Source organism: Oncorhynchus tshawytscha, linkage group LG10, assembly GCF_018296145.1.
Source record: "Oncorhynchus tshawytscha isolate Ot180627B linkage group LG10, Otsh_v2.0, whole genome shotgun sequence".
In the NCBI taxonomy this organism is placed as follows: Eukaryota; Metazoa; Chordata; class Actinopteri; order Salmoniformes; family Salmonidae; genus Oncorhynchus; species Oncorhynchus tshawytscha.
Genome location: NC_056438.1, coordinates 56,809,049 through 56,825,099, shown reverse-complemented (window position 1 = coordinate 56,825,099; position 16,051 = coordinate 56,809,049). Strand labels below are relative to the sequence as shown.

The 16,051-nt window shown below is 41.1% G+C and overlaps 1 protein-coding gene across 5 annotated transcripts in view; it reads right to left on the bottom strand.

Annotated features, from left to right (window-relative positions):
- The window catches only part of zswim5 (zinc finger, SWIM-type containing 5), a 64,439-nt gene extending 49,260 nt beyond the window's left edge, over positions 1-15,179 (bottom strand). For 3 of the 5 annotated variants that reach the window (XM_042328781.1, XM_024435629.2, XM_042328782.1), the window contains exon 1: positions 14,613-15,178. In XM_042328781.1, coding sequence (XP_042184715.1) covers positions 14,613-15,111 — 499 coding nt within the window. In that variant the 5' untranslated portion in view covers positions 15,112-15,178. Of the gene's footprint in view, positions 1-14,612 lie in introns of all 5 variants that reach the window. The other 2 variants (XM_042328780.1, XM_042328783.1) reach the window with 1 other exon arrangement.
- Between the last annotated feature and the right edge of the window lie 872 nt (positions 15,180-16,051).

Genomic DNA, 16,051 nt, shown 5'->3' with positions numbered 1-16,051 from the left:
CAGGATCCGAGGACCCATGACAAATCATTTTAGAGTCGTTCCACCTCTAAAAGCACAAGAAAGAAGATTGACCCACACCATCCCAGATTGTTCTGAAATTGTTTCTGTGGTTAGGAACAGATAAGATTAGCATTCCTGCAATACATTATTTTGTTGAAATATAAATTTGATCTCTTAGAAATTAAGTTAAATGTATTGCACCCAAATCGATCATTTTACATTTATAGGATTCCTATAAATATAGTACCTAACATCCGATTTGGTCCAAACCTTTTTTGAAACAATGAGTAAGACATGAGGAATCCAAAGAACTGGTGAAAGGCCACCCACAGACGTCAATCCCACTCCAACAACCAGTATTAGCTCTGTATTAATAATCTCCAAGCTGGCCACAATAAGTCACATTGCAGCAGCAGCAGCTTGTGATAACTGTATAATATATACCTGCTGGAATGAGGACTAACAGGATAACTCACCACTGACACATGATGGCTTCAATAGGAACTAACTTTTGCAGTCATTCTCCTTGAGCCTGTGTTGTTGGTTTGAGCAGGGACCAGTGTATGTGTGTGCGGAAAGCTGTTAGCTCCAATAAAACACGGATAAAAGGCGGAATGGTTAGTGACTGACGCACATGACACACCAGCGGGTATGAGCATGGGGCCCTCGGCGCCAGCCAGGGAATGGAGAGGAGGAGGAACCTAAACATTACCACTGGGCACAACCTATCAATATGGTGGAAGCTAGAGATCAGTGATAGATCAGTGGAATGAATAAACCCATTATCTCCCTGTAGAACAAGCAGCATATTCTTCCACAAGTCAGGTCTGTGAAAGTGTGGGATCTGGGCTGAGCAGTGTGTATTACTGATAAAGTCAAGCGATCAGAGGGTACTGCAGGGCAGGAGGCGGGCAACAAATGCAAAGGGGGCAAAGTCACATTGATTTTCAACATTTGAGAATGCACCGAACCAAAGGTAAATCAAAGGTAAATCATTATGAAACCCCTACAGACAACACATGTTATATGAGAGGGGTGGAATGTGAATGGTGCTGTAGCTGGTTATCATCTTGTTCCAGTGTAAACATGAAAACAAGCAGCAGTAACTGGGGACTAGATCTGAATACATGTGGCACATGAGAGGAAGAAGCATGGCTATACAGTCAGTCAGCATGGCTCTTCTTTACATGGTCTGTCCTCAGGGTCAGTCACTAAAGCTTATATAACACATTCCCACAACTTCACAGCAACATTGTGTTGGCCTAGCAACTATAGAGCCTGTGTGTGTGTGTGTGTGTGTGTGTGTGTGTGTGTGTGTGTGTGTGTGTGCGCGTGTGTGTGCGTGTGTATGTGTTCACCTTGCTTTATCAGAAGGAGCATTTTGTACTCTCCCCTGATTAATCCTTTTGCATACTTAAGCCCCCCCCTCCCCACCTCTCCCTTCCCCTGACCAAATTAATTTCTCTCCTTTGATAGAGACAGAAAGGGATTTTAATGGCTGTGCCCTTCAAACCTGAGAGTTCTAATAAGTGTGAAGAGAAGATCTGTTTGACTGATTTTCTTTAAGGCTTGCAGGCATGGAATTAATTGTCTTGATTAAATATTGTCTGTCTGGGCAATGAGAGACGGAGCAGAATTAGTGGTCCCTTTTTAAAAACTTGTATAGGTTCTGAGTAATATTTGACCTAGAATACAAAGACCACAATGAGAGTAACCACTCTTAAGACAAAGACCTTCAGAAATATCCACCTCATTCTCAAACGCTTTTATAACATGGAAACTATGCAACAACTTCCTCTGCACACTCACATTGTCATAATTCATATGCGTGCCACTAGAAATCCCCGCATTAGCATGTTTCTGTTATCTGATAGATCCTGAGAAAATAAACCATATTACTGGCCTGCTAAAGTGGCTGGACCTTGAAGGCTAAATTGACGATAAAAAGAACCATAACTGATCCAAATGACTCCCCAATTAGGCAGGCTAGATGCAGTTATTTCTTTTTTTTATACTTTGTTTTTATTGTAGGAACACAAAGAAAGCACAAATAAAGTCAAATAAAAGAACAAAAAAAGATCTGGCAGTTACAGTGCACTTCATGCCTTCATCATCATATTAGTTACGTTATGTTTTCACTGACGAAACTCCCAGTTAGACAGCAAATGTTCCTTTTGTTCCATAAAGATTATTTTTATACCCAAAATACCTCTGTTTGTTGGTCACGTTATTTTGAGAAATCCACCGGAAATAGTGGTCATGACAACGCCGAAAAACATTCCAAATTATATCCATAATATCGACAGAAACATGGCAAACGTTTTTTATAATCAATCCTCAAGGTGTTTTTCAAATATTTATTCGATAATATATCAACCGGGACAATTAGCTTTTCAGTAGGAGCGAGAGGAAAAATGACTACCTCTGTCTTTTACGCAGGAATCACGCTGTAAGCTGTGAAGCCCTCAGCTGGCCACTTACGCAATGTAGTCGTTTACGCTCATTCTTCAACATAAAGGCATGAAACTACGTCAAAATGCTGTAGACACCTTAGGGAATACGTAGAAAAGGGAATCTGGTTGATATCCCTTCCAATGGCCAATAGGGGTGCATAGGAACACAACGGTTTCAAAATAAGAGGCACTACCTGATTGGATTTTCCTCAGGGTTTCGCCTGCAATATCAGTTCTGTTGTACTCACAGCCAATATTTTGACAGTTTTGGAAACAGAGTGTTTTCTATCCTAAGCTGTCAATTATATGCATATTCTAGCATCTGGTCCTGAGAAATAGGCGGTATACTTTGGGAACGTTATTTTTCCAAAATTAAAAATAGTGCCCCCTAGTTTCAAGAGGTTATTAAGTTCCTCCTCGCATTTCTTTTTAATATAGTTTGTAGAATGTTTCTTTGAGTGTTGAATACCCAAGTAGAGATTTGAAATAGTTTTTTTTGTTACTCCAAGTTGTATGCGTTAGTGAATACTTGGATTAATTTGGGAGGTGCTCGAGGGTCAGTCACTTTTATCTCACTTAAGAAATAGTGTCGAACTTGTAGATATCTGTAAAAATCTTGTTTATCCAAGCCATGTTTTTTACTTAGGTCCTGGAAGTTATCTAGGTTCCCATTCCTTATAATTGTACTGAATGATGTGATGCCTTTCTGCGTCCATTGTTTAAACCTGCTGTCCTGAGTTGCAGGGATGAAGCTGGGGTCGTATGCGGGCCAACTCAGCAGTTTGATCTCTCTGTCTAAATTATTTTGTTTATCTACCCTAAACCATGTCTTCAGAGAGAAATGAATCCACTGATTTTGTATATTGTATATTTATTTTACCACGTCCTCATTTCCCAAAACTGACTGTATGGGTATCTCTGTCAAAGTAGTCTTCCATTTGGATTCATATTCTGAATTGCACCAACACACCAGAGGTCTCAATTGGGCTGACACATAATGATCTTTTAGGTTTGGTAAGGCCATACCCCCACAGTTTTTTGGTAACTGTAATGTTGTATATCTAGTTATGGGTCTTTTACTGTTCAAGATAAACCTTGATATCCGTTTATCCCATTCCCTAAACTGTTTAGGTGGGATTTCTATGGGCAGTGATTGGAACAAATACAGTAACCTTGGCAGGATGTTCATTTTGATGGTTTCAATTCTACTACTAAGATCTAAGGGAAGTGAATTCCACCTGTCTAGGTCATCATATATTTTCTTGTTAATGTGATCGTAATTCATGCATTAAAGTTTGGGTGTATCTTTTGGTAGATACACTCCAAGATATTTAATGGATGAAGAGGTCCAGGTGAAGTTATACCTACTCTTCAGCTCTTCCTGTGGGGTATAATTATATACTAGGGCTTGGGTCTTGTGTAAGTTAAGCACATACCCTGAATATCTTCCAAATGTTTGCAAAACATCCATCAATCTAGGTACACTTGAGCCTGGGTCTTTAAGGAATAACAGATCATCAGCACACATACATATCGTATGTTCACTGTCTCTTATTATTCCCTCTAAAGTTGGGTCCTGTCTTATTGCCTGTGCTAATGGTTCGAGGTACAAGGAGAAGAGCGTGGGTGAAAGATTACAGCCTTGTCTTGCCCCTCGCTCTAATTTTATCGTTTGTGTCAAATTTCCATTTATCTTTATTCTAGCGGTTGGACATGAATACAGTGTTTTGATGCACTGTATAACTTCTTTGTTGAAACCAAATCTTTCCATAACTTGGAATAGGTAATCCCATCCCACTGAAACAAATTATTTTTCTGCACCTAGGCTGATTAATATTGCACTTGTCTTATTCTGAGTAATGTGGTACATGACATGTAGTGTTCTCCTTATATTGTCCTGTGTCTGCCTATTTTGTATGTCCTCCATTCTTTTGGCTATTATTGATGCATATAGTTTATAAATCGGTGTTAAGAATTGCGATAGGCCTATATGAACTGCATTCTTTCTTATCTTTACCCTCTTTTGGGATTACTGATATGATGGCCTCTCTCCATGACGGTGGGAGACCCCCCTCCCTCAGAGTCCAGTTAAAACAGGCCTTAAGTAGAGGTGCTAATTGTTCTCTGAAGGTCTTGAACCATTCTGAAGGGAAGCCATCAGTGCCTGGAGACTTGTTGACTTTTTGTTGAGATATTGTTTCATTAATTTCTTCTGTGGATATTTCGAAAGTTAGTCTATCATTTTGCTCTGTCCCAATTGACGGGAGATCAAGTGAGTTCAAAAAGTGCTCTATTGTCTGTGCATCTGCCTTCTCTGGTTGCTTGTACAGATTTGTGTAATATGATTCAAATACATTCTGTATTTCATCTAATTTGCATGTGATCTTTTTTGTTTTGGGGTCTTTTATTTTGAAAATGGTATTCTGTGCTTGTTGTTTCATGCTAGTAAGTCTCCATGCTAGTAATTTGGTTTCCTTTGAGCCTGCTTCATAATATCATTGTTTCAGGAACCTAAGCTTTTTCTCTACTTCTTCTCTATACATCTGGGTAATTTCCTGTTTTACCTTTTGAATCTCTCGTAATATAGGAGGGTCTTTGTATTGACTATGAGATCGTTCTAAGTTTCTTGGGGTTTCCTGTAATTTCAGCAGTTTCTGTGCTTTAATCTTTTTCTTGAGATGATGTGGCTATGATCTTCCCTCTAATAACCACCTTACCTGCATCCCACAATATAGCAGGAGATACTTCCCCATTAACATTATTCTCCAGATAGATGTTCAATTCTGTCTTTATTGATTCCTTGAATGCTGGATCATTCAGCATGTTTGTATTAAGTCTCCATATAGTATTTCTTGGTTTGCTATCAAGGTGAAAAGTTAAGTAAACTCCATTATGATCTGATCGCTCTGCCCGATCCTACAATCCTTAAGCCTGTGTCTATCTGCACTGTACATAAAAAAGTAGTCTAACCTGGAGTATCCAGTGTGGCGGGCTGAGTAAAAAGTAGTCTAACCTGGAGTATTCAGTGTGGCGGGCTGAGTAAAAAGTAGTCTAACCTGGAGTATCCAGTGTGGCGGGCTGAGTAAAGAGTAGTCTAACCTGGAGTATCCAGTGTGGCGGGCTGAGTAAAAAGTAGTCTAACCTGGAGTATTCAGTGTGGCGGGCTGAGTAAAAAGTAGTCTAACCTGGAGTATTCAGTGTGGCGGGCTGAGTAAAAAGTAGTCTAACCTGGAGTATTCAGTGTGGCGGGCTGAGTAAAAAGTAGTCTAACCTGGAGTATTCAGTGTGGCGGGCTGAGTAAAAAGTAGTCTAACCTGGAGTATTCAGTGTGGCGGGCTGAGTAAAAAGTAGTCTAACCTGGAGTATTCAGTGTGGCGGGCTGAGTAAAAAGTAGTCTAACCTGGAGTATTCAGTGTGGCGGGCTGAGTAAAAAGTAGTCTAACCTGGAGTATCAGTGTGGGGGCTGAGTAAAAAGTAGTCTAACCTGGAGTATTCAGTGTCTTTTGAGTAAAAAGTAGTCATTTTCCTGGATTTTCAGTGTGGCGGGCTGAGTAAAAAGTAGTTTAACCTGGTATTCAGTGTGGCGGGCTGAGTAAAAGTAGTCTAACCTGGTATTCAGTGTGGCGGGCTGAAAAAACAGTCTTCCTGGAAGTATTCAGTGTGGGGGCTGAGTAAAAATAATTCCTTATCGGTCCTGTGGGTGTCAAGTTTACATTTAGCAGTCTTAGATCCTGCAGTATCCTAGTCATCTTTTTTGACAAACTAGGCTCATTTTCCTATTTTGGTTTGTGCTGTCCAATTTTGAGTTTAGAATTGTGTTAAAGTCCCCTACACAGATAAGAGTGCTTGTTTCTGTGGTAATTAAATCAAACACCTTCCTGTAGAAGACCATGTCACTGCCTGGGGGTGTGTATACATTAAATAATGTAACTTCCTTGTTATCCAGTTTACATTTAACAAGTATAAATCTACCCTCCACGTCTTTTATTTCTGACAAACTCTAAATTAACTGAATTTGGGATCAAGATTGCAACTCCCCTTCTACCCATTTTGTAAGAAGAAGAAAAAAGTGTTCCTATATCCCATTTTCTTGAGTTTCTTGTGTTCAGGTGGATAAGTGAGTTTCTTGTGTTCAGGTGTGGATAAGTGAGTTTCTTGTGTTCAGGTGTGGATAAGTGAGTTTCTTGTGTTCAGGTGTGGATAAGTGAGTTTCTTGTGTTCAGGTGTGGATAAGTGAGTTTCCTGCCAGAATAGTATGTCACCTCTCTCCCGTTTCATCTTTGCTATTACCATACTTCTCTTGATGTCACTCCCCAGTCCGTTTACATTGAGACTTATGACCTTACTTCTCTTGATGTCACTCCCCAGTCCGTTTACATTGAGACTCATGACCTTACTTCTCTTGATGTCACTCCCCAGTCCGTTTACATTGAGACTTATTACCTTACTTCTCTTGATGGCACTCCCCAGTCCGTTTACATTGAGACTTATGACCTTACTTCTCTTGATGTCACTCCCCAGTCCGTTTACATTGAGACTCATGACCTTACTTCTCTTGATGTCACTCCCCAGTCCGTTTACATTGAGACTTATGACCTTACTTCTCTTGATGTCACTCCCCAGTCCGTTTACATTGAGACTTATGACCTTACTTCTCTTGATGGCACTCCCCAGTCCGTTTACATTGAGACTTATGACCTTACTTCTCTTGATGGCACTCCCCAGTCCGTTTACATTGAGACTCATGACCTTACTTCTCGATGGCACTCCCCAGTCCGTTCACATTGAGACTTATTACCTTACTTCTCGATGGCACTCCCCAGTCCGTTTACATTGAGACTCATGACCTTACTTCTCGATGGCACTCCCCAGTCCGTTCACATTGAGACTTATTATGACCTTAAATTCCCCATGATGCATCGATATAAATTTTTAAAAACCTGTGCACCATCTCTGCCTGCTTATCATGAGCCTAAAAATGAACGACAAATCAAGAACGATAATAAATTAAACCAAAGTGGGAAAATACTTTGCTATTTGGACTCCCATGTCAGAGGACTGTCTCTTGCCTCTGGGGTTTGAGAGGATGAGCCTGTCCGCAGGACGGGCCCCTCGCTCAGATATGAAAATGCGTGACGTAGTCACAAACAAGACCTGGTGGAACCGAAAATAATAAGGGCTCCTATTTTGTCGCTTATACACATCGGCTAATTACAAGTGAAACTATATTGGTCATGCTTGCATATCATGAATCCTCCCCTTGATAATCCTTAGCTAATATACAGTGGGGCAAAAAAGTATTTAGTCAGCCACCAATTGTGCAAGTTCTCTCACTTAAAAAGATGAGGGGCCTGTAATTTTCATCATAGGTACACTTCAACTATGACAGACAAAATGAGAAAAAAAATCCAGAAAATCACATTGTAGGATTTTTTATGAATTTATTTGCAAATTATGGTGGAAAATAGGTATTTGGTCAATAACAAAAGTTTCTCAATACTTTGTTATATACCCTTTGTCCACCAAATAGTTGTAGAATCAGGCCTAGGCTGTAGGCTATGCAGTTATTTCGGCATGAAACAAAACAGGATGTTTGAGCGGTTATTCAAATTAGCCTAGATCACTACAGTTTACTAGTCTTGCTAACAACCGCCTCGCTGTGTGGTCACGTGGGTTGCGAGTCAGCCAGGCAAGCAGTTTACAGCCTATAGACAATAATTGTGTACTCACTTGTTAACAATAACACATTTCTCATTGCACTGTGTTTTTGTAGCCCAGGTAGAAATAATAATTTTCTCGTCTAAAAATGTAGGCCTGGGGCTAATCAATAGTGGACAGAGCCAGAACTAAATCAGTTGGGAGAGTTGATTTCTATAAGCAGGCCCGTTTTTTCCACAGGACCATGCATGCGCGTGCATGAATTTAACATTTTAAATTATACTCCACATACATTATCTTCACACATTTGAGATGATTTTTACTGACAGATGCAACTCAGTAATCAACTAGGCCTATTACCACGTGCGTTGCCCATAAAGCAGGCATGACAAATAGGCATATGCAGTTGTGATTTGAAACAATCCACAGCTGTTTTTTACATTTTTTAAATAAGCTAAATGGTCCTCTGTGGCCAAGTCAAACTCTCTGGTAAAGTATTTTGAGGGATTTTAGTAAGTAATTATTATATACATTTTGGCAAAACATCAATACACTATAGGGGAAGCCAGCATCCGAACAGTGCATTGTTCACCCGCCAACTTTTCTTTTTAATTTGCAAGTGTCTGAAACCAGAGATCTGTATATAATAATAAGGTGATCATGTCTCCTCCCTAACAACATGAGTCGTTGGTCCAAAGTCAAGAATGCAGGCGACAAGGTTAGGTCTGCATATTATGCCCATAGAAACGCATTGTGCCTATTCAGAGCAGATTTTGGCAAAAGTGGGTTCTCTCGCTTCGTTTCTTCCTCTCTGCTGAAACTGGAGAGCAAAACAGCACCCCTTTGTCTTACTATAAGTGGCCCATGTATCTAATGCTGTCTGGCCAGAAAAGGTATGACATGCCATACTCTTTTTGCCCAGACAGCATCAGATACAATACATGGTCTACACCAGTGGAGGCTGAGGAAGGGAGGACAGCTCATAATGGTTGGAGGGAATGGAATGGCATCAAACACATGGAAACCATGTTTATTGTGTTTGATACCATTCCACTTATACCAATCCAGCCATTACCACAACCCTGTCCTCCCCAATTCAGGTGCCACCAACCTCCTGTGGTCTACACATACTGAGACAGAGGGGCACTGTTTCGCTCACTTGGATACTTAAATCTGAGATTGATGAATCTTTGTCAGCATGCATCTCGGTCAAATAAATAATAAATATTTCTATATTTATATGGACGGGCAAGGGGGTCCGGTAGGGCGGGCCAGGCCCCCTAGGGCCGCCCATAACGCCGGCCCTGATAGTGGAGCAGACTTGCTCTTGCTGAATGTAAAACAGGCCTACAGAAAATTAACTGTCACGGAAAGTTTAGGAGAGAAAGTGCATTGGTGTGATCACTTTTGGCCAGTTATGATAACATTGTTTTACTGATGCATTGCCATTTGCAAACAGTTGCACAGGACAGACAGAGAGACGAGCACAGTTAAACAAGACCCAAAGGACTAGACAACCATTAGAAAAATGGAAATCACTCGCAAACCATTTGAGCAACGAGGCAATATTGACATTCTGTAAAATATGTGCAGGTTAAACGGTGTCATTTAAATACGAGTTACTATATTATTTTTCATTTGGCCTACACATGTACATTGAAGTAGCCTATTATTATCAGTTGTCAATATGACAAAAAACACACACTGAATGGACTTGTTACCACTTTATTAATAGGCAGCATGCAGTAGGATATGTTGATCAGATGATTGATTGCAATGGTGGAAAAAGTATACTTGAGTAAAAGTAAAGATACCATAATAGAAAATGACTCAAGTAAAAGTGAGTCACCCAGTAAAATACTACTTGAGTACAAATCTAAAAGTATTTGGTTTTAAATATACTTAAGTATCAAAAGTAAGTGTAAATAATTTCAAATTCCTTATATAAAGCAAACGGCATAATTATTATTATTATTTTTACGGATAGCCAGGGGCACGCTCCAACAGTCAGACATAATTTACAAAGCATGTGTTAAGTGAGTCTGCCAGATCAGAGGCAGTAGGGATGACCTGGGATGTTATCACGATAAGTGTGTAAATTAGACAATTTTCCTGTCCTGCTAAGCATCCAAAATGTAACGAGTACTTTTGGGTGTCAGGGAAAATGTATGGAGTAAAAAGTACATCATTTTTTAGGGATGTGGTGAAGTAAAAGTAAACGTTATCAAAAATACAAATAGTAAAGTCAAGTACAGATACCCCCCCAAAAACAACTTAAATGGAAACAAAGTTTATTTGTCACATGCGCCGAAAACATTCGATGGCCTATATAAGTAGTACTTTCAAGTATTTTTACTCAAGTACTTTACACCACTGGTTGATTGACAGGTATAGGACTGTAGAACAACAAACTCTCCTCTAGTGTTAATACTCAAAGGTTTTATAGTTAGGCTATGTAGCCTATAGTTTATCGTTACACTTATACATGTTTACTTTACTTTTATGCTCTATAAATTGACTCCTAATAATTTACTCCAGCAACTTGAGGCAAGTTTGCCACCGGCGGGCTGCAGTAGGGAAGTAAAGTGGAAGTCGAATCCATCACTTCTATTGCTTGGCTGTCCCATAGCAACATTTGAAAACGAGGTGGATAAGGCTAACTATGAGTAGTGACATGAGGAGCAACAAATTAATATCTGCCTCAAATCGAGCCAAGAAAATCGAGCCAAGAAACAACCTCCAAACTCACTTGAGTTTGGGAAAACATACAGTAAGGGCACGAAAATAAGGGGTCTGCATCAAAAACAAATAGCCTAAGTAAAGTCCATTAGCAGATGCACAGATTTACTAACAATACATATCCATTTTATAATGTAGACTAGACACTATGGGTTAGACATTAGTGAATGGGAAGTTTTCATTTTGTAGTAGGGAAGTAGAAGAGCCCAAATGTAACAGAATGAGAGGAGAGAGACAGACAATTAAACAGCCATCTACCCACAGCATTAACATGGCATCATCTAGTATAAACAACTTATTTTGCCATGTGTCATTTCTAACGAAACCCCAAAAACACACAAAAATGCCTTCCACAATACAGGTGTTACAAATGAGATGCCAAGATGGAAAAACAAAGAGACATGATCGTACTCGGCCCGCACCCTGCCACACAAAAATCCAAGAGGTGGGTGACTCCTGTTTGAGTCATGGCTGAGGTACATCATCAATGACTAGGAAAGGACCTGGCTGAGCTCAATCACTTCCTTTTACTTACACTTTAGTCATCTAGCAGAAACTCTTATCCAGAGAGATTTACAGGAGCAATTAGGGTTAAGCGCCTTGCTCAAGGGCACATACAGATTGTTTTTCACCTAGTCTGCTCAGGGATTCAAACCCAACAGTCTTAACCGCTAGGCTTTCTGTCACCCTTAAACCCTCTCTTCATAGCAGAAGCCCCACATGACTTGAACCCCCCCAAACATTGTCACAGGAATCTCAAGAGCTAAATTGCATAATCCAGCATAAGCATGGCTTCGTCTCTAGTGGAAGTCGGTGAAGCTTCAAAGAGGGGGACCTATTACGGCTTTATGAAACAACGTGGTGAGGTAGAGAGAGGACCGTGTTTATGACAATCCCCCCCACCACACACACAGACCCTCCTCCTCCCCATTCTGTGAACAAGGGCTTTTTCTACAGCTGGGTAACAAAGCATGACCCAATATAATCCTGAAGCCTGACTCAAAGCTGGAACCTCCTGAGGACTTTATAAGATTCTGCCTGGTGATGAGGAGACTGCTAGGCATGTGTGGGGGATTATACACAAACACACAACCAGCTTTGATTATTCTAATTATGACTAAAGCCCTGAGTAGATTATGAGCACAGGCTAATATGTGCAATGTGATGAGTTCACATGCAATACGGGACTTTAGAGTTAAGCACACCAGACAAAGGCATATATCTGGGCCAAACTGGTATTCTTGTCTTTCAACTGATTACACAGTTATACTAATTAATTTCAAAAATCCAAACACTGAATTTATTTATGAGCCACTGCATGCTAACTGTCCTGACTGCAGATGAGTTTGCCCCCATCGACACAAATAAAAAGCGCTGACTAAGGACTTTTGGGCTTACTGTTGCAGCATGTGAATTACAATTCTGGTGAAAAGAAGTGGTGGGCCCATCCAGACATGAGGCAATGGAGAGAGAGAGAGAGAGAGAGAGCTAGCAACAGGCCTGCTCCTGTCCTGACAGTTGGCTAAATGTCTCAAGGCAGGTAACAAGGTTTTGGATGACTAGGAGTGGAATGTTCTGTCTGAACTATCAAACAAGCAAGGAAGATGTGCCAGTCGTCGAATCTAGACTCACTGAGTATACCAAAAGGTAGAACATAAACGGGCTGCATTCCCAAAGATGACATGTTCCTGGGTTTCTCCACCGCTTCATATAAGCTGCTAGTTTGTAAACATCCCATCTGCTTTGCAGGCCTGGAGCACCAGGCAGAACCCTCTAAATTAAAAATCACGTGCCAGGAGACCCACAGCATGGTTAAGATACAGGGAGCTGGTTAGTTCTGGCAGTCACAGAAAGCAAGTAGAAAACTATCCTAAATATTTTGAAGGCACAAGCAACCCTCATCTGTAGCTGGTTTATACCATAGAAATGTATGCACTTTGTAGAAAGGCTTGGTGGTGTAAACAAAGTTAATGTACCATAGTCTTTTTTAGACAAATATAAGAATGTAGAGACAAGATGCACAAAAAAAAAATGGCAGAAAAAGATTTCATTTCTACTTTATAGAAATCTCAGGGACCCATATGTGAACATTTACCTGCTTTCCATTTTGCTCATAAAAAGGTAAACACAGGCCTGTATTGACGCGGAGGGAAAATACATTATTTACATCTAACTCTGGTAAGTCTCTCTTTTGAGGCACATTATAGCCTATATTTCAAGGGACAACTCAGACTCCACTGTGCTGATGTTGGTTGTTTTTTCATACTCAGCCATACATTTCCATAGCGAAATCACTTGAGTTCACAAATTGACTCTCCTCGGACACACATCTGCATAATTCATGTGGGTTTTATATTTCTACATGCTATCATGTTTCCTTATGCGTTACTGAACTTTGGGATTTATCATCAGATTTTTTAGAATATAATATTAATATGGTGTGCTTTATTATTTTCAAGTAATATTGTACAGAAACAATATGAAATCAAAGCATTTCCACATAGGCCAAAAGCCCAGTCTTTGCTGTGACCTATAAAAACGTGTTCTAGGCCTATTCCGTTTCCAGTTGTCGGGATGTGTAAACCCATATGTTTATCTGGCTCTTGGACCTAGCCCTAAACAAAAGTTAATCAAACCCTCCATTGGTTTAGATAATGACGATTTGATAAGTCTAACATTTTATGGAGGCAGACGCATGAATAAAACAATATTTCGTTGGAGAGAGGAGCCGCTGTAGTGTCCCTTGGTCGAAAATAACCCTCAGTTGTGGCTATTTTGCAGTGATCGCATTGGAAATGCGAGACGGATATTGATCATCTCAACTGGAAAGCTATTGTGTAGCAGAGGAGCTACCCTGAGACACATTTTCCCAGCACTAATATGATTGTCAAATTTAAGGCATCCGGATCTATTTTAATACTTATAAACTTGCGTTCGATGCTTGGTTAACATTGCAACAAAAAAAATGTCCATACTAGATTGGATACGAGTCCTTTGTCTTGTCCAACTAGCAAATAAACAAAAGATATAGGATTTGGATCAAAGCGGCGTATGTTGGTTTAATTATAATAAGATAACCGCCTTTGTCTAACACAAACTACCCTTTATCTATCAAAAAGACACAATCGAGTTGTAAAATAATAAAAATGTAAAACTGACTAATGGAAATCCATTTTATTCGCGTTTGTTAGATCCCCTCAGCGGCCAGTCCGGCGCACGGAAAGCGTAGCCTTCCATACTGTAGCCCTAGACGACGGAAAAAAAGTGCTAAATGTTGCCAACACATAGCTGGGTCGGCTCAATCGACTCAACGTAATGTGAAGCGAGTCAGTGCTATATTGAGGCTATGGAAATTATACTTTGTCTCAGTTCGTGTGGTTAAAACCACAGTCACATTTTAACAAACGGCTACAATAAAAGGCTCCTCAACTGACAGTCCTTTAATTTATTAACAGCTAAACTGATACAGACCAACGTATCCTGCTTTCTACTGAAACAGAGTAGCCTAGCCAGACATCTGAATTTGCAAATCGAATGTAGATCATTCTGCTCACTTAATTTGAACCGAACCAAATTAATATTGGCGCATGCTAAAATTGCATCAACATAGACCAGGTTTTCAATACTTTTGTTTGTATGGAAAAACTTATAATTCCTAGAAGCCATCCGAACCTTCCTTGACCGAGTTAGCTGGTACAGATTCATGTGAAAAGCTGTTCAAGAGGAGGGACAAGGGCAAAGTGCTGCTTTTGTTCCACTTACCGACTTGTAAGACATTTTCCACACAACCAGTCTCCAAAAGCCGTATGCCTCGGCGGAAAGGCAGTCCATCTCCGGTGCCCGCTGCCCCGGCGGCGGCCGTCGTATTGGTAACCCCTCCAGGGACAGACCCGGATCCAGCGGGAGCTACTGTGCCCACCGCCGGACCCTCTTCGCCTGCGACGCGGCACTGAAACGACGAATACATACATATTTCCCTTTCATTCCTCGGAAAGGACCAGTAGACTATACGGCGCTGTACGGGCTCTGGGATCCGCTCGAAGCGCTCCTCCACCCTCTCAAAGGCCCATTTCTCCGCTACAGCCTTCGCGGCACAGTCCAACAGAGATTCCGGGCAGCGAAACCGAGAGTTCGGAAAACCCGGACCAGGCCCCGGACCAGGCCCTCGGGGAGCCGGGCGCAAGCACGGTCGCTTGCTGGCCGGGGGTAAAGATAGATGAAGTGGCGGCTGAGGCGGTAGCTCTCCACGTCCCTCCGCCATGACGTCCAGATAAACACTGAGAACAGACGACCAGCTTCAGAATTGCACAAATGAGACACTGCACAACCGGAGAGGAGGGAGTGGGGTTGAGGGGGTGTATACGTCACCACCAATAACAAACACTCCCCAATCGCGATACTGCATTGACAACGCGCCACCGCTACTGGCCTCTTGGTGTGTGTGTGTGTGTGTGTGTGTGTGTGTGTGTGTGTGTGCGTGTGTGTGCGTGCGCGCGCGTGTGTGTGTGTGTGTGTGTGTGTGTGTGTGTGTGTGTGTGTGTGTGTGTGTGTGTGCGTGTGTGCAGTGCCGCCTCTAGCCTTCTGGGGGCCCTAGGCGAGATTCTATCATTTATTCCATGGTGAGAACGTTTTGAAGCTAATTTCCTGCAATTCTACACATTTTGCCATGATTTATGCCATGTTCATATGATATCTGTTTGAGAGTGACTACAAAAGCAATGGGGGCCCCCTGGAGGTTTAGGGCCCCTGAGCACATGCGGTTGGTAATTTGGTAATGAATAGGCCTACTACAAGATTTAGATAGCTGGCTAGACTACCTAACCTAGCAATTTAAAATAATTAGCTGACATTTGCTAATTGGGTGACTAGCATAACAACTGGACAACTGCTGATGCACTAGCAAATTCCGAACTTGCACCCTGTGTATTTATACTTTTCTAACTCTCAACAGTAAACTGACACTCTGACTGAGTTCATAAACCGGACGCAGAGGCGGCTCTGTGTGTGTAGTCTGCAACAAGACAGACACATCATGCTCACCTCAACTTCAACCGTAGCCTATATATTCAAATTATGAATGACAACCAAAATAACCACATTAGTGTCCAATAAATCATAAAGAATCTTTTGAAATAAACATGACATTATGGAAATAAAATGAACACATCCAAGTAGTGAAAACTTCCCTCCAGTAAATCCCT